The sequence below is a fragment of the Dendronephthya gigantea genome, unplaced genomic scaffold (genome assembly GCF_004324835.1).
Source record: "Dendronephthya gigantea isolate DGI-Jeju-01 unplaced genomic scaffold, DenGig_1.0 000287F, whole genome shotgun sequence".
Taxonomy (NCBI): Eukaryota; Metazoa; Cnidaria; class Anthozoa; order Malacalcyonacea; family Nephtheidae; genus Dendronephthya; species Dendronephthya gigantea.
Genome location: NW_021163297.1, coordinates 84366 through 108240, shown reverse-complemented (window position 1 = coordinate 108240; position 23875 = coordinate 84366). Strand labels below are relative to the sequence as shown.

The window sequence follows — 23875 nt, the reverse complement described above, 5'->3', positions numbered from 1 at the left end:
CTGAATGGTTATATTTCTGGATGTGTGCAGCAAGGCACGAGCAGTAAGAGGCAAGTTTGGATGCCCATTCTCTTTCAACACAGAAAGAAGACCATCAAGTGCATTATGTTTTATCATAAACCTAAACGCGTTCCAAACTATTTTCAATAATTCCAAACTATTTTTTTTTCCGCAAAATTGATGAAAAAAACCAAAAAATTGAAAGATTTTCATTTATGAAATCAAATTGGCGTTTTTGCAGACAGTTTTTAGGGACTCTGCCAAAAACAACGTATTGAACTAAACGAGACATCATTCTATCAACTGCGACCTGAGATAAATAAGATATCTGAATTTCAGACACCTAAAACAAATCTGAGTTTGCCAAAATCTGATATATTACCGACAAATGATAAATGGGGAAGCTGAATTTCAGACATCTAAAACGGCTCTAATCTGCCAAGATTGTGTATATTAACCAACCTGAGATAAATAGGGTGTCTAAATTTCACACAGCTAAAATGGTTTGAGTCTGCCAAAATTCAAAATATTTTAATGTTAACCGACAAGCGATAAATTTGGAAGCTGAATTTCAGACACCTAAAACGGTTTGAGTCTGCAAAATGGCATATTTTAACCGACCTGAGATAAACAAGGTATCTGATATTCAGACACCTAAAACGGTTTGAGTCTGCCAAAATTCAAAATATTTTAATGTTAACCGACAAGCGATAAATTTGGAAGCTGAATTTCAGACACCTAAAACGGTTTGAGTCTGCTAAAATCGCATATTTTAACCGACCTGAGATAAACAAGGTATCTGAATTTCAGACACCTAAAACGGTTTGAGTCTGCCAAAATCTTATATATTAACCAACCTCAGATAAATTAAGGTATCTGAATTTCAGACACCTAAACGGTTTGAGTCTGCCAAAATCGTATATTTTAACCGACCTGAGATGAATAAGGTATCTGAATTTCAAACACCTAAAATGGTTTCAGCCTGCCAAAAATTCAAAATCTTATGTTAACCGACAAGCGATAAACTGAGAAGCTAAATTTCAGACGCCATAAACGGCGTGAGTTTGTCACAAATCTGATATAAACAATTAAATGAATCGAGATTAAAGGCTGAATATCAGTTTGTACTGTCACCGATCGTGTACTGAAATAAAAAGCACTTTTTCAGAGTGTAGCCCAATTTCAGAAAAATATTGGTTTGACTGTTTCTTTAAATCATATGTGCATAATTCAAAAATGAAACACATCTAAGCAGAGATGAGATTTTAGAGCCAAATTTTAGTCCGCGATCAACGTTTTATGGGTTTTCAACAGCAGACACCAAAAACGGCTTGATTCTGTCAAAATCTTATTTATCAACCGACAATGCATGCAGCGAAACCGACCAGTGAAAAATTGGGCAGCTGAATTCCAGAACATAAAGCGACTTGAGTCTGCCAAAATTTAGTTTACCTGCAGACCTTCACATCACAACCAAAATACTAAAGTCAAATGCAAAGAATCATGTATATAGAATTATATAATTAGTTTTTCAAATCACAAAATTTTGCGCAATACGTTTCTTGCTTCTTCTTCATTTGGTGTTAAGCATAAAACATTCCTGCCTTCCTTCATGGCTGCAGCAGCTCCAGCAACTGAAACAGTCATAAAAATAGATCAATTTAGTTGGAATGTTATACTGCATAATATTTAATTATGTTTTTTATGGGAAACTTTTTTAAAATATGCTGCGCGAATAGGTGAATAAACCTGAAGGAAGAAAGCTAGTGATCCAATGATAGTGTAAAGTTGCATAATGGGACACAGCTAATCAACCTTATCATTTTAGCTCCCATATTGAAAGGTTTCAATTTTGCATTAACAAGAAAGTTTCTCCAAATTTTGGTCAACTTGACGAAAAGCCTAATTAACATTTAAATAAGACAAAAGAAATTGTCTAAATAAAGTTCAAAGCGCTGAGATAGTTGAATAAACCACTACGAACAGAAATGACCTTCACCACTGACTAGATGATTGACTATGTCCTTTGAATCCGCCACCCATCAGAACAGTGTAAAATGAAACTTCACAGTAAAAGCGGTTAAGTTAAATTATTTTTTTGTATCAACGATTAACAACACGATTACACCAGTTGTTTCCAGATAATTCATTGTAACTAGTCGGCAGCAACAATGTGAACAGTGCATAATAAAATTATTAGTATTTCATCAGTACTGGTATAATTGCATACCTTGTGGCGTATTTACGTCAAGAATCCAATCGCCTGGTCTACTGAACATTTCAACTACAGAATGCCACACCTGCAACTCCTTGTGCTCTTGACTTACAATAATAAAATTCTCAGTGCAGGCAGTGAAATTAAAATGATCTTGCAGCAGCCGTTGCCCAGGCGCCGCATGGTAGAGGAGAAACCCCTCTACAGCCCGTACCATACCAACGCTAGGACCTGTAAAATGCAGGAACAATGCGTAAGTTAATTTTGTTGTATGCATTGCAAAATACGGTTACAGTTTACAGTAGGTATGCTTTTATGCGTGTAAATTTGACGTATTTTCGAGTGTACGTGAATTTGAACTTCTAATTTTACAGTTGAATGGCAGAAATAACAAACGCAGACAAGTTCAACTAAATTTTGTTACAAAAATAAAATCTAAAAACATTGCATCGCGAGAACCTCTAGAAAATACCAGGATGCTTTAACAAAATAATCTATGGTGAGCAGAAACCCAAAAGGTGGATTAAACAAAGTGATTAAGGACCTTACGATTGACAATTACACCAGACATGCGGCTAGCTGCAATCGACAAACTATTGAAGATAGTATTTTGGGGCCAATTATTAGATGATAGAGCTTCGGGCATTTGCTAATTAAAATTGAGGCATAAATTCTCTACGACAGACACGGTTATCCCTTTGCCGTAAACGTGAACATTAAAATCTTACTATTTACATTGCCCGTTAATATGCTAATATATACCTGCTGGTTTAACTCCTTTAACACATGCAAAACCAAGTTGGCAGATTCCACGGTGTTCCTCGATCCATTTTTTTATTTCCATTAATTGATGGATATCCCCCATTATTGCTACGTTGAAAATGTGGCACACACCAAAATTTAAACGGTCCACTATCCAGCAAACCTGCAGCAAATGTTGTCACATCATTTTCCTAAAAAAATCATTGTGAAAAAGAAAGTATGTTCAGTATACACCTTTTTCACAATTATCACAGTTGTACATATACAGTACTATTGGTACATTAGGTCAATGTTACATCACTATACTGTACTTGATGTGGTGAAAGCTTACATAAGGCTAATGAAAATCCTTTTTCTTGCCCGTATGACCCTTGCTGCAGTCCCAGTGGGTCAACACACATGTGGACAACGCCCCTTGTTCCCTGGTCCATCAGAAATACATTGGGTGATACAACTAGTGGCTGGTCTGATTCCTCGATGGTCAGACTCTTTTGCAGATATTCCAAGTATTGTCTGAAAATAAGGTTGGTTTCATCTTTTCCCTAGTAAATAGAAACACAGCTCTACTGAATGTGCGAAACACAGGAAAATGTTTGCAGACTAAAATGGTCATCAAATAGGTAGCAGAATTGAAAATTGAAATCTCCCAAGGAACATGTAGCAGGGCTGATTTAATGTTTATTTTCAAGCTACTAGTAGTTTGAAATGTTTCTAGTAGTTTGAATTATTAATTTAGAAGTCAGTTCAAATACTCAACCTCAGCATAGAGAGAAGAGCGGATATTTTCCATTCTACAAACCTGGATCAAAATATCAAACTGCCTGATACAATACATATACATACTGTATACTTACTGTAAATTTCCTTAACTGGTCAACGCTGACTTTCTCTCCCATTTTGCACTAAGCAATTCCCATTTACATCCAAGAAATGAAGAAATCACTTTTTGGACAGGCTTCAGTACTTTGCACTCCTTGCACATAATTTCAGTTCATCCAGACTGTTACTTTGGTCAGCAACCTAAAAAAAACAACAGATTTAGAATGATGATTGGATTTAATTTAAAGGGCACAATTATATTTTAATAAACTAAGTGGTTAATTAGTAAATAAAATTTTTAACAGATCACAGAGGCAAAAAAATAAGCTAAGGGGCATCTTACGCCTAAAAATGGAAGAAATATCTTTACCTGACCCAACAGAGCAACACGATCTGAAACGTCGAGGCCAAATAAGCATTTGATGTATGATGGCTTGAACCTCGGCTTTCTTGTAGGTCCTTTGCCATTGCTCGCTGGTCTTTCAGAAGACCTTTTTCATATTTTCGGCACATCTCAAGGAATGACTGATAACCATCTTCTGGGAGAGCAGCAACAAGAAATACATCAGAAAGATTTTTCTTCTAAAAAAAGTACAACATTTAACAAGAATATTAATTACTCAGTGTAAGTGCTTTATTGATCAGCAAGTTAATTTAAAATTATTTCATTAAACAGGTTTAGGTTTAGTACAGATTATAATTACATCTGCTTTCTTTTGATAACCCATTCACTGGTGGCAAGACTTTCACTGGCAAGCAAAATCACCTGGTGTTCACAATATATTACAAATTGAATAAACTAAAAAGTTTACTCACTGTCTTTCCTAATATGTGGGAACATCTGTCTCTCCATTGCTGACTAGGAACTAAATCATTGTTCTCATTTTTTGTACCAATGATCTCCAACTGCCTGTGAGCAACTTCCACCTACAGCAGAATAAAAAAATGTTTGTGATCACAGCTTTTTTAACCCACTGACTGGTAAATCACCCAAATGATTGCTGCTGCAATTAATAATTTTAGTTTCTACTGCAATTGCCTGTGGCAGATTACTGCTAATTATTATCGTAAGTAACTCAGACCACTATAACCAATAATTTACCATTGACAATTTTGGTATGTACTTGAGAAAAATTTCTGGTATTTGACAAAGCAAAGTTGAATAAGTTAAGAAGTTGGGTACTCATTACTACTGTGACACTAATGGGTTCCTTAAGTAACTTGTTGACTGACTGTTAAACTATAACAAACAACCACTCCCTCTTAATATTTAACAATATTAGAATTGCCTTTCTACAGAACTTGCCTCATCTTTGAATGTCATTTAATGACGGAAACACCCAGTCTTATTATGCCTTGACGCCAGCCATAAAGCTTAAAAATTTGTTAACCCAACAAATATTCTTGCATATCTTCCCTTATACTCTTCACTATCAGGGTGCTTCTCTAAAAGTTGCTTTGTTGCCAACAAGTTATGCGTACCACCAAGTACCTCATACTGATAGCTGCTGACATCTGATTTTGAAAAGTTCTCCTTTCTGTTCAGACCTTTTACCAACAAGTAAAGAGGTTCATATGAGCCATTGGGGTTACTTTCCATATTTGCCTTTAATTGGGCCAAAAATATTTCATCCACTTTCCTGATCATTCTGTCTGCTGGAGGTAGTTCAATATTGCCAACCGGAACATAGAATTGCTCATCTATTCAAAGTTATGAAAAGACATGCATGATATTACTGCCAAATGAAGGTGCACTTATACAACTTGAGTAAGCTAGAATGGTAAAAAGGAAACCATTGGGCAAAAAAAGCTGGTCATATTGAAAGAAGTAATTGTGTAGCAGGGATTTTAATTAAGAAAATGACTTGATAATTTAAGCCTTAATTTAAACTTGATAATTTCTGTAAAAAATTAATTAACATTCATTGTGGTTTAGTGTTCAACAAAAAATATCATATGTATATATTTAATTTCTACATACCAACTTCGCATTCTTTTGCTCTTGTTTGGTATTGTAATTCTTTGGCCTCTTCATCTTGACACTTTTTCTTGGTTAGGGAGTACTCAGCTGTTCCACAAGAGATGAAGATCCCTTTTAAATTTATAGCTTAATCTTCATTAGTGATTGAAACATGCTCGGAATCCTTGGATCCACCTTGATTTTGTTGATCTTGACCATCATTAGCGCAATCTTGCTTTTCTAACTTTTCAATGGCTTCATTGCATTTTGCAGCCCATTGTTGCTCATTTTCAGTCGCAACAATTTCACGGAAAAGCCTATTGCTTGCTGACCAGTCATATTTCCCTGTGGAGAAGAAACAGTGTTCTCTTTTGCCATCTGCCCCTCGAACGAAAATCAACTATAAGATATGAATAAAATAATAATTTTTACATAGAATCAATCAAAATACAGTATTAATATAATGTACGGATAGCTGGCATCATTATTTGAAGCATCTAATAGGTGAAACTATCATCCATAACGCGCTCATTCATTGTGTAGTGCCCAGTTTATAACACACTAGCAATATTTCTGTGTAAAAATTTTACAGAGACAAATGCTAGGACTAAGTTTCCAACCCTTGGACCAAGGGTTTTAAATTAATTTTAAAAAAGCTGACTTTGTGTTTGACACTGAATCATTTTCCTAAAACTTTAATCACTAATCTTTCACGACGTAGAATTTACGCATGTAAAATTCCAACTAACTGAAAGCTATTTGTGTTATTTTAAGGCTTAAATGTAGAAATTGATATTTGTTTATCCATAGGCGGCCCAGAACTGATCTCGCTGACCTCGCGCTATGACGTACCTTGTCATAATATAAGACTGTTCAGACAACATGAGGTCGCGCGAGGTCAGAGTAGCGAGATTAGCGAGATCAGTTCGGGGGGTCCCACGCATCATACGTAGATCACGGCCCAAATCGCCGTTTCACCGCCTATCATTCATTTTTTAATCTATGGCCCTATCTTATATACGCCCTGATCAATTACAATGCACTTATAGTCTCAAACTCGAATCATTATCGCCCCGTCGTAAAATAGGTGGTTTCTGAGGGCCGAGGCGCCATTCCTTTTTTAGAAAAGCTAGCACGAGCATTATCATAGACTGTCAGAATTCTATCATTTATACTTTGCAACCTCAAGATAGAAATCTGCTAAACATTGTAAAACTATAAAACTTTATATTTCAGTCAGACTGCTCAATATGGAGTTTTATAAACTATAACAGTCCATTATTACTAAACCTTGGCTTTAGCCATATTAATTTTGATGGTGTATACTTCATAATGAAATTTAAATTTCATGCGATTATGTTACGGTGTGCGTTTTGGTATATGACTTGTGAACGCTAAACGAAAGCTAAGTGAACCTCGGTAGGAGATTTTACTTGTAGTTAAACTATATCAGATATTGAAGGTATCAGATTTTTTCAAGGCAATGACACCCCAGAAAGCGCAGTTAGGCGCTGGACTATAGTGAGTGGGGAAGAGTATTTTAAAAATCGCTTTACTGTATTTTTATACAACTAGTGCCAATATGGTTATTAATTCGTTACAACAAACATGTAAAACTAGGACTCAAAAGGTCGCTGGTGCACGCAGCATCTCATTTCAGCAGGTAGAGACCAATACCACAGTATATAATACCAAATATATACCCTTTAATATATAATATTATCTTTATATTAATCACAGTGAGAAACTCAAAATATTAAAAATCATACCTTTACAGTCACGCGATTCTTAAATTTTCCCACTTCAGCGCGCAGAACATGCAAATATTCTACACTATTTTTGGAATGCCGAATACCGTTGACAAACACGTACGCTTTGTCCTCATTTACTCGAATTGACCATTTGAAAGAAGGCATTTTTTAAAATACTGTTTGTTGACTGCTGAATAAACCTTGCTGAACAAAACTGCTGGTGTCTTTGGCAGAGGAAATAGAGTATATTTTGGCAAGGTTTTCTAGCGTCATACAAGGTGATAGCGTCATACAAGGTGATAGCGTCATACAAGGTGATAGCGTCTTCGCGGCTCAACGAATCAGCGTTCGAGAACACAAAGCCGTAGGTAACTGAGGAATTTTTCATTGTTAAAAGGTTCAAAACTCAACCAATCAAAAACGTTTATACTAATTAGCGACAAAAATCATAATAACGGAAAACATTTAAAAACTTAGAAGGGTGTAAACTGATCTTAGTGAAAACCGGCTGCTTCCTAACTTCGTAACTAAGCTTGTCAGAAATATTTTGAAGAATGCGGTAAAAGACCAAAACGCATAATTGTATAGTTATGTCGTCGCCTTGCGGGTTTGGATTTTCATCCTCGCCAGAACCGGTGTCGCCGTCCACTATTGAAACTCTTCGAGAGAGAGAAATAGAAGGCAGTTCGCCTATCGGTATTGGATTCAGCAGTGACCATGAGAACACGAGGAGTCCGCAAAGTTGTAAGAGATCACAAATAAGCAATCTGTATACTTGAATATAGTACATGAACTATAGTCTATATCTACACAATTTTTATGATGATATTTAGTGACGAGCTCTCCTGGGGATTGTACGACTCCTGTTCACTCACAGTTATCTAGCCTGTACTCTTCGCCTGTTGGAATTGGATTTAGCAGCAGTGACAACGAAAACACACTAAGTCCGCTGAACGGTATGATATGTTACATTTCTACGTGTCTAAATAGATTGAGATTAGAAATATATATTCACCTGTATTTGGACAAGCGTTGTAATAATTTATTTTGTTCTCCATTTTCTGCTAGTCGCCAACACTCCTCGTATTTTTATGACTTCTCCACTGTCTCTGCGATCCTACTCAACACTCGAAGGAAACTCATCGCCTGCTAGCCCATCACCAGACAACAGCCCTTCTAAATGTAAGAAAATATTTAAATTTTATTTTTAATTTTAACTATACCTAAAATTTCATAATAGATATAATAACTGTATTTTAGTTGAAATTATAAATAAAGTGCGGCGCAAAAAAGGGCAAGTTACGTCTCTTAGGTTTCAATAAGACTTGACGCAATGATAAGACTTGCCGTTTGTCTTTTGTGGCGAGTTGAAATATGAAATTTGGAGTATGCGACATCGATTAGCAACTAACCAATTTTCGATAGACTCGTGACTTGTGTTTTTAGCATACCACAATAAATAAATTATTAATAAATAGCAGTAAATTATTCAATGAAATGCTACGAACACCAAACTTTGACAAGTGGTATATAATAATACAATTTGTCGACCGTCGGCCTTACATGCGCTTCCAAGTTTTAACTAGCGTCGCGCGCGCATATACAAACAAGAAAACAATAAAATAATTATGAGAAACATCCTTAAACTTTCAGCTATAGCCTGATTCGAAGTCTATAATAAATTTGCGGCATTTAATCAACAGTGTCAATGATTTTACATTTTAGCCCAATCGCCTGTTAAACGTAGGAGAATGCTCCATTGTGACACCCCGTCTACATGCGCACAAGAAAGCAGCGGACAACGAAAAACAAAGCGAAGTTTAAACTACGAGGGTGATTCTGAAGGTAAGAACCATTTTAGACTTTAGTTGTTACTTGTTCACTATTAAATTTAAAGCAATTCCGTGCTTTGGAAACAAAAATGCATGCATGCGCACCTACAGTTTTAAGGCATATTGCTGTATTCATATTTCAGTATCTGATGACAATGAATGTTGGTTTGAACGAAAAGTAGTTTTTGTTGATGTTCTGAAAAACTGTTCGGAATACGACCGGCTCGTAAATTTGCTAAACTATCACCAAGCACACGTTGAGACATTCCTGTCAAACAGAGTTACCCACATCATAACAGAAAAAAATATTCTGCCTGCAGCAAAGAAGTAATGCTTAAAAATGTGCAATACAGCCGTGGAAAGAAAATAGTGCAATTGGCAATCAAAACCACACCACAAAAAATAGTTGGAAATCCACGCAACCAGTGCTTACCCTAAACGATTTGATAAAATTTTCCGTGAATTGTAACAAACACATCGGCAATCGGAAGAACAGTGGTAATAAAAAGGTAGAAATTTCACTAGTAATAACAGTGACAAAAAAATTGACAACCGCAGGAATGCAACTGTATGGGAATTGCGGGGTAAATATATTAAGGTTGAAGATGCAACTGGAAAGTATAGACCGCTTGTGGTTGAAATGAAAGACTGGCCGGAACTGGACTTTAACTGTCACAACACTCCCTTTGCTTGTCCAAAAGTTTTAAAAGCAATTTCAACTCATCCGAGTGTAAAAGGAAAACTATGCGAGCTGTGTAACATTAATTATAATACTAGTGACAAACATCATCTTAATGGATCAATACATCAAAAGAACGCGCATGATAATAAGTTGTTTCAATCGCTCGATAAAGCGATACAAAAAGGATCATTCTTGCTCAAAAATAAATAAGTTTAAACTTACGACTTAAATATTCTCAAATTTAACTGTCAATGTCTTAAACTTCTTATAAAGGAACAAACAAGAAAAACAAGCAAATAGTCTTGGAATCATCGAGTCTGACTGCTGTGATCTTGACTGCTTAAAAATTGTGCCATTTAAAGATATCGACAGTGTTAGACGTGAATTTATCTCACTTGAAAGTATAGTCGATGAAAGAAATTATATTCTCAATTATCTAAAAGATAACACGTCAACCACTCACAACGCAGAAAAAGGGAAAACAACTGTGTTCAGAATAAAAGGAACACAAGTCTGTAAGCAAGCTTGGATAAAAGTCCATGACATAAAGCTACAAAGATTCCAGAAGATATATCTTGATTTTAAAAATGGTTCAGAAGTGTACGTCCATGGAAACAGTGGATTGAAAAGGCCCACAACAAAGATGGCAGAATGTATAGCATGGCTGAGATTTCTGGTTAACTCAATTGGTGACCAACAACCAGATAGTGGAAAAGTTCATTTACCATCCTGCTTTACAAAATTGGCTTTGTACCAGAAAATGTTAAGTGACCTGGATTCTGAAGATACCATCAGTAGGTCACAATTTTATAGCATCATGGAGAAAGAATTTAAACATGTCTCAATACCAAAGGTAACAATTACATTAGGGTCATAATATACAGATTTTAAATGGGCATTGTAATTTTCACCACTAAAACCATGAAACCGCGCCTGATAGCAGGCTATGTGTGAGTATACTGGACATTGCAAAGTTTTACGTAAACTTACCAACCATAAAACATGTTCAACATGTGAGCTAACCTTAAAGCTTCTGTATCCCCACCCCACTAGCAAAATATGTATTTTTTCAATAAGATTTTCATTTGGCAAAAAATTTTCATTTGGAAAATAAATTTTCATTTGGCAAAATTTTCAAATTGGTATTAGACATGTCAGTTGGTGGTAATAAATATACCAAATATTGTTTTATTGCAGGAAAACCGGTTTACCAAATGTGACCACTGCACAAATTATAAAAAGCAACTAGAGGCAACAATGAATAAAGCTAAAAGAAAGGCCATTCAAGAACTTCTGGATGAACACATTGAACGTGTTATGTAAGTAAACAGAATAATGAGAGTAAAATTTCTACAAATATTATTTGTTTGTCTACTAATTATTTTGCCTGCGTTTTGGGTTTTTGTCCAGCACCTGCGTGATTATACTGTGGTATTAGGTAACAGGGCATTCTTAACCTCTCTGTTGATAGCCAGTATATATCCTGTATAAACAATTCAATAATAATTCTTACCAGGAATGAACGAAGAAAATATCATCTTCATCGGTACAAAGCACGGCGGAGTCCTTCAAAGTATCTAACAATCATATTGGATGGTATGGATCAATCCAAAACTGATGTACCAAATCTTCGAAGAGTCTGCAAATCAACTGCAAACCTGCAACACATCTTGTTGGAACTATAATGCATAGTGGGTTGTGTCCCATGGGAAAATTATTCCATGGTATGTTTGACCTTTTTCAATGGAAACATGACAGCAATCTAACAATGAACATTCTCATCAAACTTCTTGCACTGTTCAATGATCGCTATGGTTTACCACATACTTAATCTCCAACTGGACAACTGCTGGCGTGAAAACAAAAACAAATATGTTTTAACTTTACTATCTCTTTTGGTGGAATGGTCGGTGTTTGACAAGGTATAGTTAAAATACGAATATGAGATACCTTTAAAACAAAGCCAGACAATTTAGTCACAGCCACAAAGGGTTTACTGTGTGGGCCCATCTATATGTTTTTTGAAGTTTTGCCTGGTGCTGTAATGAGTGATTGATAGTCTAGTGGGTTCAAAATAACAATATCTTTATTATTGCAGCTAAAAATGTATGTGAAGCTTAGAAAATAGCTTGAGCTAATGATCAATTAGATCATGTGTGCTTTTTTGTACTTGTACTAATAATGTACAAGTTTTTCAAAGGAGTAATTTTTCACAACAGGAATCTCAATTATGTTTCATACAGTATATATACAAGTTAAAGTAATATTGCATGTAACCTTTAATTTTTCAGATAAAGGGCAACTTTCTACCAGTTGGCCATACGCATGAAGACATTGATGCATTATTTGGCTGTTTTTCAAAGCATCTTAAATTTCTTGATGTATATACAGTAAATGGTAAGTCTTAACAGACAAGTACTTACATAAAATCATCTGACATAGTAAATCCTTGGTGTAGTATATATATTGTTCACATGTTAAAATAGAAAGGCATATACACTGTATATGTTCAACATGGATTTGACCATGCACCCTCTGTCTGATACTGTACACAAACGATTACCATACAATTAGATTTTGTTCTATTCTGCTGACATACAGTGTGACAAAATAACAGAGATAAGCTGATTACCAAAATTGATTGATTACCAAAATTGCCGTTTACAATGTAAAAAATTCTTTTATATTTGAGTAATTTAAGATCATTGTTTTTAAGCATTGTTTCAAAGTTCAACTTTTTGTCATAGTATCTGACATTTAGTGAATGTTATCATGGTTAAATTAAAAAACTATTGAATTCGGGCTTTTGCATGTGCTTGCTTTTTGTTTGTGAATCATCAGCTTACAGTGCATACATTGATTTTTTGCACCAATAAAAGAAGCAATCAGCCAACAGATAAATATTAATAAGCCATTAATTGTTTTTTTCTGAATATTTTCTTTTTCTTTTTTTTAGATATAAGAAAAGCATTTAAAGAATGCTGTAACAAGCCATACCCAGAATCTGAGTGTTTATCATGCATTTATGATATCAAGAAGTGGTTGGATGGTCACAGTGAGGACTTACACAATCATGTCAAGCCACACTGCTTTAAATTTGTGAGAAATGAAAAAAACAAAGCCGTAATGTATTACAGAAAGTGGAGTGATGATGAATGGATGGGTCCTATTTCTTTATTAAAGGTACCAGTATTCTAAAATTTCTCCCAAAGTACCACAACTATCACAAAGTACTCAAAATTGCTTCAAGGCACTATAAGTTATTGTTTTATTTCATTTTATAAATAGTCAACTCCTATGGACCTGCCAGTCCAAATACCAGCAGATTTTGCAAAGGCAGACTTACCTAAGCTTGCAGTTGACATGCAAAAATGGTTTTCTGTATTGCCCTCAACAGCACAAGAATGGTGGGAATCATTTTTTCAGACAACAGGCAACAATGATGCTACAATTGATAATACGTTTCCAATATTTTCACTGAAAAATCATGTTAGAAGACCAAATGCTGAACCTGTTGAGACAGCTGAAATACCAGCACAGCTATCTGCTTTGAGAGAGAAGGAGCTAGAACAACTAGAAGAGGTAAACAAAAATATTTTAATGGGATTGGATTGATACATTTGTGAAGCATTAACTAATAAGCTTTTATAACAACATAAAAAGTTTTAGCACTGAAATGGCAACTCCTTTAGTATAAGCATGCTGATCAATGGAACCCTAATCTTATGCAGTTGGCATAGCAAATATACAAATTATTCTATATTTTACATTTATTTTCCTAGATATATACTGGCTCATATCAAGCTCCAGCTTCCCGGGGCATAAATATGGATGATAATTACTTAGCTGCTTTGAAACCTGATGTGTTTGTTGCAGTAAATATATCCAACTACAAAAAAAGGCCAGTCATTGGGTTTACAATACTGGAAGGGAAGTTATAGCACTGCTTGGGAACCCCACATTGTGAATAGTAAAGATGGGCCAACACCATGGGTGGATACCATTCCCAAAGCGGCTATTATAATATGTGCGTTCGAACTTGATGACAAAAATCATTTGCTGGAAAACACCAGAAAATTTATTAAAAAATGGTACAGAGATCACAAAAAAAAAGCCTAACCATTAGAGGGAAAAGGAACTATACTGTGCACCAATATTTTTTATATGAGAACCTTATGAAGTACCAAAATGTATTTGTGAGAAACATTTGTATATTTAACCATTCTCAATACAGAATTTACACTAGTCGCCACAGCTCATATCTACTTTGCCTTCTGCTCAGTGGATATGGGCTTGTAAACACCTTGCCTTCAGGCTTCAAAAACTAATAGACCTATATGGACTTAATAGGATGTCAATTATTTCTGTATGAACACTAAGAGCAGCATTCCCTGAGAGAATTGCAATATGTGTTATTATAATTCTTGCAGGAAATTCTGGTATTTATGAAGCATTTGATGTCCTAATGCATAAGGAGTATTGTTACTGTGTATCAATGAGCATTAGATATTGCCATGACTCGATTTATAACCTAAACAAAATATAGTGTTGCAACACTTGCGTATACAGTATTTACTCGGTTTATTTATTGTCATCAACACGCTTTTTTGGGCTGCCCTATGATCTTATAAATCAATAAATGTTATTTTATATGCAGAAGACTCGTGCTCACTTACCGGTATTTGATGCATATGGCTGTACTGATTCACCTATCAGATCTTGATAATTTCAGTATAGGACAACCTTCTAAGCTTCGAGTTGGCGAAACCAAAGAAACATTCAGTAATATTTTAAAAAAAACCTTTATTTGTAAAACTTTGTTTGCCTTCTTCGCCATACATGTTTTTAAAATACACAAAACACAATTCAAACACATATTTATTTTGTGGCCTGGATCTCTGAATATATTAGATCTGATCTAAATATATTAGATCTGATGAACTGATGTGGATATATTTAGTTGCAATTTTTACTATAAATTTGTTTCAATCCGACCCTGTCTGTTGTGTGTTTATCATGTAATATCAGTGTGTTGTAGTTTAGGTAGGCAGGGATTTTATTCTTTATGTGCGTGGACTGTGGAGCAAAAGAGCAAGTGGTGTACTGAATGCATGTGATGTAAGTTTTAATACATTGTGCACTACTGAATTTGTCAAATATTATACAATAAATATATAACAATTTACTATGGCGCTGCTTTATGGAAACACACTTCTGCAAATTGTTGAGGTTTTTAGGTAGTCTTTTTTTTAATAATTATTCCAATATAAAATAGTTGTTTAAGATTTGTTGACTCTCCTATTACTAATCAATTTCCTATTACTATATGATTCCATTTGGAACAAGATGTAAATGCCTGAAATTTAGGGTTCCTTTTTGTATTAATCATGTTGCCTTTTTGTTATAATTATTTACTTTGTTGCAAACAAATAGGTGTCCAAAATTCGGAGTCCATTTTGGCAACCATTCTGCCCTTTTCATACAATTGCCTTATTGTAAACAAAATGTGTGTCTGAAATTCGGAGTCCATTTTTGTCATCATTTTGCCATTTTTTCATAACTATTTACTTTATTGCAAACAAAATGGGTGTCCGAAATTCGGAGTCCATTTCGATAATCATTCTGCCATTTTGTTATAAATGTCCCATTGCATTAGCAAATTGGGTGTCTGAAATTCGGAGTCCATTTTTGTCATCATTTTGCTATTTTTCATAATTATTTACTTTATTGCAAACAAAATGAGTGTCCGAAATTCGGAGTCCATTTTGATAATCATTCTGCCATTTTGTTATAAATGTCCCATTGCATTAGCAAATTGGGTGTCTGAAATTCGGAGTCCATTTTTGGCATCATTTTGCCATGATTATTTACTTTATTGAGGACAAAATGGGTGTCCGAAATTCGGAGTCACATTTTGTAATCATTTTTCCAATTTTTTTATAATTGCGCCTGTGCAAGTATGTGTATGCAAGTAAATGGGTATCTGAAATTCAGTTGTTTTTTGTAATAATTTAACCATTTTATTTTTGCTGTTCTTTTAAACATAGTTTTCCGTTTTGAGAAAATATAGTTTAGAAAAGGGAAAATTAATCTTTTCTCTAAATTTTCATATATTCATTGATTTAAAGTTGGAAATATATACAGTTTGCAAAAATCTACTAAACTACTACTAAATTAAACAGTGAATTTTCCATTCTGCAAAATTGCAAGAAAAAATTTTTTCAAATTTACCTCAAAAACCGCTTTTTCTTCTGAAATTAAAGGAAAATTATACCTATTTTGTATTATGGGTTAAACTGTGCAGAAAAATTAGTCAAATTCTGCAAAATGAAGGATTTTTTTTATGGATTTGGTAGTTTGGAATTGTTGAAAATAATTTGGAACGCGTTCCTATTAGCCCAATTGGTTAAGCCTTCAGCAAGCGAATCATCTAACAAATTATCATTCTCAGAATCTGATGAAGAAATAGAGTTATCATGCCAAGTCTCATCCAAATTTAACCTATCATGATTGCTTAAGTGATTTTCCTCAACAGAGGTGCAGATACGTTTAACAGGCTGGAGGTCATGATCATCTGACACAGTTCCAGTGTCATGGTTCGGGGGTGCTGAATCAAAAGGTAGTTCAAATAATTCAGTATCATCAACTTCAACTGGAATAGGAGCACCAGTACGTTTTAAACTACGAGCTGACGCAGTCCACTTCTTCCTATACTGAGCTCGGTTTGCTTTCTTTTATGAAGCTGCAATAAACAACAGGATATAATCACTCATTGCTTTTTTTTGGTTTGAGAAACTACCTGCAGTTGAAACTTTGCAGTGATATTTAGAAATATGAAAGTTAATTAAGTCTATCATAAATGTAGGTATACATGCAAAATATACAATATGAATATAACATAATATTGAGCAGTTCTAATTGCAAAATCGACTTCTGTGTGACAATTACTCATGATTCCACTTCTCTTTGAATGTATTTCTCTATATTCCCTGTTTAATTAAAATGACTATGTCAACTACACCCATGAAAATTCAACACAGTTTGTGGGTGCAACAAAACTGCTGACAAACTTAAAACTTATTCTTAAATATATTATTCACCAGTAATTACTTGAATCAAATACCAATATTTTAAAATATATTAGTCATACAACTATTCAATATTAATGTTACAGTATTCAGAATAATAAAAAATGCCAAGTATATGATGTAGTCATGCTGTAGGATCTATTATGGTGCATTCTTATGAAGGATCTATATATTATGGTGCAACAAAATTTGTTTCAGTTTTAACAAGATTGATTAATTATCAAACCTGCAAACTCCAAAATCTATACCATAAATTTGTGGTCACAGCTGGGCAAATGGGTTGTGTTGCACAAACATTGAACTTTAAATATCAAGTTCAAACTTTAAGTGCACACAGGTATCACAGTGCCATACTACATGTAGGCCTATGTACATGTAGGCCCATATATAAAGGGCCTGCTCCTGCTTGCCGGGAAATTGTAGAATGTGTGTCAACTCTCATGCTTTTACACATACTGTATTTTTTCAATTACCTTAAAAAGCAATTTGATAATTAATGAAAAAGATTTAAGTGGAGCATTTTAGAGGTAAATAACTTAAAATAAGCAAATTTGAGCACGGCAAACATTTTTCTTACATACTGTACATGATACATTTATGACTATATCATGTATGACTGTATGACTTTAACAGTGGATGATCAATTTACTTTTTTTGAATAAGCTCTTCAATTATTAAACATATAAAAAGATAAAAGAGAGACAATTTACACCTTATCTAATGTACTAGAGTAACATAAATTATTTATACTTGATTGAATCAGACCAAACTGGCAATTATTGATGGATTGAACTCAACCGATTTCAATCCTTCTTAAAACATGCCCATCCGTATTTTTGGAAAGGTGTAATATCTCTTTTCTTCAATTAAAGTTTAAACTATGATTTAATTTTCTATATAAAGCCGTTTAATGAAACGATAACTGTTTATAAAGGATGATGAAAACCACCATATGGCGGCCATCTTGAATGCAAATATTAACATGCCTAAAAATCTTTCCTCGCAATATATGTAAATATTTTCATACACATTAAATTACTAGCTAGTAAGAATATAATCCCGTGCTTTTGGGCTTATATCCTACACAAACGTTCTTTGATAGAACCTCTAAAATCGCTATACTTTCGCAATATTAAATATATGATAATTAGTGAGAGCTATAAACGTATATGATCGTCTTGGTATAAATATTTATAAGTCTTATAAATCTAGTATTCTCTGTATATAGGCAACATAATTATACTTACTTTAAAATCAAGCGACAATATCCTTAACAAAATCTTCTGTAAATAATATGTATGACTCCAGCAATAGCTAAGACAGAACGACGGAACACGCTTCAAACAGTAAAAATTTTACAGCGGGAAGAGACGATCAAAGACGAACACGCGTTCAAAGTTCAAACAGATATCACGTGTCACTATGATATATATATATATATATATATATATATATATATTATATATATATATATATATATATATATAATATATATATATATATATATATATATATATAAATATATATATATATATATATATATATATATATATATATATATACAGTCACTGCTGAAAAGGTTGTCCATCGTATATACTGTAAAACGACCCTTTTTGTGTGGCTTCTTTTAGGCTCTTCTAACGTCCGGAATCGTCGGGTCGTTTGGGGAGACAGCTCTTTACAATTACTCACAGAACGCACACATATATTTCATAACTCTTTATTCGTGCTTCGGTGCTTGATATGTGCTCTTCCCGTGCTCATGTATCAACTAACTGTTTTCTGCTTAATCATACTGTGCTATATCGCTACATGATATCCCTTTTCAATAACCCATTGTGCATTGTTCATTGTGCATATTACGTGTATCATGTTTCCTATATTACATATCTCCCTCCTTTAGGTGAAAAACCTCTTGGTTTTCATGGTAAACTAAATGAATATAACGATTGTTTTTCTCTTAACATTAATTATTAGAGTCAGTTTGTTCCCACGGGTGTGACGTAGATTTCTTTTTAAGTCCAGGTAGTTGTACTCATGTGTAACATCAGTCACTGTTCTGTTCATGGGTTGATCTCTCAGCAGCTGCATGTCTTTCGGGATGACGTCATCGTCTCTTGCGAAGGCTTTTTCGTTCACCAAATGTCTTTTGTGGCAAGGACAGGCAACTACTCAAATATTCGCAATGGCACTCGAATTTTGACATGAACCAAAGAAGAACTTAGTCGTGTCATGGAACGGACAACAACAAAACATACAGAAACAATCAACATAAATAACATGCATGTACATCACATAGAAAAGCCTATTTATGTATTGTGTGTGCATGTAGGACATTAGGTACAAAGTACAAACAAGACTGACCCCATCGTGCTTCAAAACCCAATTATAACGTGCCCAGAGGGAAGGAGTTGATCTATTGAACTTAATCATTCGCTGGGGAAAACGGCAAACAGCATCATGAGAAATGAAGTTTTCGCCGAAATCGCATGAACATGCAGTCAACCGACATACTAGAGCATATTGAGTTATCCATCATTCAGCGAGTCTGTTTCGTTCGTATCGGTATGTAAAATGTCATGTTCGTCTACCCAAGAGTTATGTTTTGGGCTATACCCTTCCCATTTTACCAGATATTGTTTCTTACCCTTACGCGTGCGTTGTCTTACAATTTTCTCGATCTTGTATACATTGTCAGTCGCGGCTGACGTATCAGACGAAACAGTTTGCATTGCAGTGGGTTGTACTATGGCACTAGGTTGGGCAAAACTATCCTCAGGCAGTTCATCCGCAGGTATAGGAAGCTCGGCGGACACATCGTTGCTAGGAGCGTTCAGTGGGCGGAGATCGGGATTATGGAAGGGTTTCATGCGGTTTGCGTGTACAGTTACCGAGACAAGTCGATTGTCGCACGTTCTTAGTTTGAAATGGACAGGCGAACACTTTTCTACGATCCGAAATGGCCCATGCCAGTGATGCATGAGTTTTCGTGAGAGACCCTTTTTCGTTTTCGGGGTATATACCCAGACTCGATCACCAATAATGAACTTTGGTTCACGCGCCGAACGATCATAGACCTCTTTCATGTTTTGCCGGGCGCGTTGAATATTTTCGCGGGCTATGGCGTGAGCTTCTTCCAAAGTTTGTACAATACGCGCCCGATGTTCGTTGACGGAGTTTGACTTGTTGCATGGTGGGAGAAGACTGACATCGACAGGGAGTCTAGGTTCGCGGCCATACAGTAGATAAAACGGACTCTCGCCGGTTGTATCGTGAGGGCTAACGCGGTAACCAAACAGAACTGCTGGTATGTGTGAATCCCAATCTTTTTGGTCCTGGCTTACATACATGGAAATTGATTGACAAAGGGTATGGTTGAAACGTTCCACAATGCCATCCGTTTGGGATGATAAGCTGTCGTGTTTACCTTCTTTGTATTGAGGAGGTCGCATACCGCACGGACCAAAGCAGAAAGGAAATTAGTGCCGCGGTCTGACAGGAGGGTACGTGGTGCACCATGACGCGCGAGAATGTTGTTGATCAGGAGTGATGCGATGGTATGAGCATCTATGTTCGGTACTGCGAAAGCTTCAGGCCACCGAGTCAAATACTCTGTGAATACGACAACATATCGATTTCCAGCATTAGAGACAGGGAAAGGTCCTAAACAATCTACGGCAACGCGATCAAATGCGTTTTCGACGGGGATTGGTAGGACAGGGGCTTTGTGCCGGTTGCGAGGTGACTTCTTCATAGCACAATCTACACAACTCTTACACCATCGCTCGATATCCCGATACATGTTACGCCAATAGTATCGTGTACAGATCTTCCCATATGTCTTGTGAGGTCCAAGGTGACCAGCGGTAATATCGTCATGGGCCCAGATCAAAATTTCGTGTTTTAGTGCCTCCGGAATGACTAATTGTGAGCAAATGTCATGCCTTCTACGTTTTCCGGGCGTCCAGAGACGAAAGAGTAAGCCGTTTTCATCCAGGTAAAATTTGTCGCCTTGTAATAGAAAGGAACGCGCGCGGTTTTGATTCGTGGGTAATTCGCTGGTCTCGAGATAGGCAATAAGATCGGCGAGTTCAGCGTCATCGTGTTGGAGTTTTCGAATCTGATCGATGGGCACCCCGGCGAAGTCGTATGCACTGAGTGTTGAAATCGTAGCGTAGGATCGCCTTGATAGTGCATCAGCATCCGAGTTGAGCTTGCCGGCTTTATAGACAATCGTGAAGTCGTATTGTTGGATAAGCAAAGCCCAACGCGCAAGTCGACCATTGGGATCTTTAATAGACATTAGCTAACGGAGGGCATGATGATCGGTGTAGATGGTAAACTTGCGATCGTAAAGGTAATTGCGGAATTTCTTGATGGCTTCAACGATGTCTAACGCTTCTTGCTCGGTGGTACTATAGTTGCGCTCGGCAGCATTCAGGTCACGACCACCGTATGCTATGGCACGGTTCAAACCAGCTTGGGTTTGGCAAAGAGCGTAACCAATGCCCGTGGAAGATGCGTCGGTATGTAATTCGAAAGGTAACGAAAAATCCGGATAGGCTAAAATAGGTGCTGAAATAAGCGATGATTTTAATTCATGAAATGCGTGATCACAAGCGGCAGTCCAATCAAAACGAACATTCTTATGGGTAAGTTGATTCAACGGTGAGGCTATTGTTGCAAAATTCTTTATGAATCGCCTGTAATAATTCGCTAACCCCAAAAAGCTGCGCACGTCGCGTGTGCTACGTGGGACGGGAAACTCTTTAATAGCGCGAATCTTATTTGGATCAGGTGTAATGCCGTCGCGTGACACGACGTGTCCAAGGTACTCCACACTAGAACACGCAAAAGAACACTTGCTGGGTTTAAGTCTAACGTTCGCCCTTCGAAGTCTGCTAAACACATCGCTTAAATTGGTCAGATGGTCCTCAAATGTTCGCGAAAAAATTATTATGTCATCTAAATACACAAGGCAAATTTGATAATGAAGACCACGGAGAATCGCATGCATTAAACGTTGAAATGTAGAGGGGGCATTTGCTAAACCAAACGGCATTTTCCGGAATTCGAACAAACCACTATGAGTAGCGAAAGCTGTTTTCGGTTTAGACTCGTCATCAACTTCAACTTGCCAATATCCCGAACGAAGATCCATGCAAGAGAAGTAACAAGTACCGTGCAGGCAGTCTAGGGTATCCTGGACGTGAGGAATTGGATGCGAATCCCGTCGCGTAACGCTATTTAATTTGCGATAGTCCACACAAAATCGTTCACTGCCGTCTTTTTTCTTAACGAGCACCACGGGTGCAGCCCAAGGGCTAACCGAAGGTTGTATTATGCCTTGATCGAGCATTTTCCCTACATGTTCATCAATACAATTACGCACTGTTGGTGAAACACGGTATGGTTGTTGCCGGATAGGTTGAGCATTACCTGTGTCGATGTGGTGTAGGACAAGGGAGGTGTGACCTAACTCATCGTCGGTAACTGCAAACACGTCACGATTTTCATGCAATAGTTGATTTAATTTAGTTCGTTGTTCCCCTGTAAGATCGGTGTGGCTAAGGTCGATGAAGGGTTGGAACGCTGAGGGCAATTATTTCAATGCAATTATTACGTATCTCAAAAGGAACGGCGATAGAGCATGCAACAGGGAATTCAGGAACAGGCTTGTCAGTATAATTGTCACTTCTGTTAGAAACGGAAAATACTAGTCCTTCCAGATCCGGATTAAAATTAATGTCGCGATCTTGTATTTCATTTCCTTTGTCTTCATATGGGGATAAGTCTACTTGGTCATCGCAAACTGGTACATCTATGGTACGATGCTCAGAAAAAAATGATTGTCTAACATCAATATCAACATGTTGAGGTACATTTACATATTGTGACTCGGTCACTTTCGAATTTTCGGCATTACCTTTCGTCAATGTATCACACTCTAGTATCGATTGGCTAGCTTGAAGATTTTCCTTGCATAAAACACTATCAGTTTCGTCTGCGTATAAACTAAAATCAATATCCCTAAGATCAGGGTGTATGGTTCCTATATTTTTTTTATGTACTGTGGGGCTTGGGGTTTCGGCATGTTTATTTTCTTCTATTCCCAAATTAACTAAAGTTGCAACCGGAATATCATTAGTTTCACGAGAAAAGTTATTATCATCATGGTGATCCGTTACGAGACATTTAATTTCATTAATCTTTTCTAAATACTTCGCCTCCCTATCGTCCCGGTATAGAGAAGCCGCAATTAGTTTCCCCCCTGCTGGCGAAATGGGTTGCCGGCTCTTTGTTGGGCGGCGAATGGCGGTGCATCGGGGCGTAAATTTACACTGGGCGGCTGCCTAGGGGGAAATCGGCGTGGCATGGAAGGGAATTGTTCCTCCGCACTTCTACAGTTGCGCGCAATGTGGCCCACCTTGTTGCATTTATTACATATGGGTATCCCATCTGTAGTGCGACGGTTGCGTGACGAAGGTACGCCTGTATTTGATGGCCTATTTGTGTGTGCTGAAAACCGTGTTTGACGCCGTACTTCATCCTGAACTAGTTTGGCTATGTCATTTGCATTATATAGCAGACCTACGTCTGATGCGTGTTGCCTGCGTTGTTGCTGGTAATGATTCATGTTGCCTATGTTGTTGAAATAATCCTGTCGACCAGGAGTGGTTTGCCTTGGGTACATGCTATATGCGGCCACATTCGGTGTTGTCGTATTTTGCTGGGCAATGGGTAGGGCTTCTAAGCTTTTCGCAAC

The 23875-nt window shown here is 36.4% G+C and overlaps 1 protein-coding gene and 2 long non-coding RNA genes across 3 annotated transcripts; 2 read left to right on the top strand and 1 right to left on the bottom strand.

Moving 5' to 3' along the window:
• Positions 1-3963: 3963 nt before the first annotated feature.
• On the bottom strand, positions 3964-5855 carry LOC114541382. The gene is made up of 5 exons (XM_028561315.1): positions 5778-5855; positions 5103-5497; positions 4613-4723; positions 4167-4378; positions 3964-3997 (listed from the first exon to the last, which is right to left on the bottom strand). Exons 2-5 carry the CDS (start codon positions 5118-5120, stop codon positions 3964-3966), a joined length of 375 nt encoding a protein of 124 aa, XP_028417116.1. The 5' UTR covers positions 5121-5497; positions 5778-5855.
• Positions 5856-8528: 2673 nt separating this feature from the next.
• Positions 8529-11653, top strand: LOC114541387. The gene is made up of 4 exons (XR_003689261.1): positions 8529-8689; positions 9233-9352; positions 11219-11340; positions 11538-11653. It is a non-coding gene; the product is annotated as an uncharacterized LOC114541387 (long non-coding RNA).
• A 255-nt stretch (positions 11654-11908) lies between these two features.
• Positions 11909-12994, top strand: LOC114541389. The gene is made up of 3 exons (XR_003689263.1): positions 11909-11943; positions 12313-12418; positions 12978-12994. It is a non-coding gene; the product is annotated as an uncharacterized LOC114541389 (long non-coding RNA).
• Positions 12995-23875: the final 10881 nt, after the last annotated feature.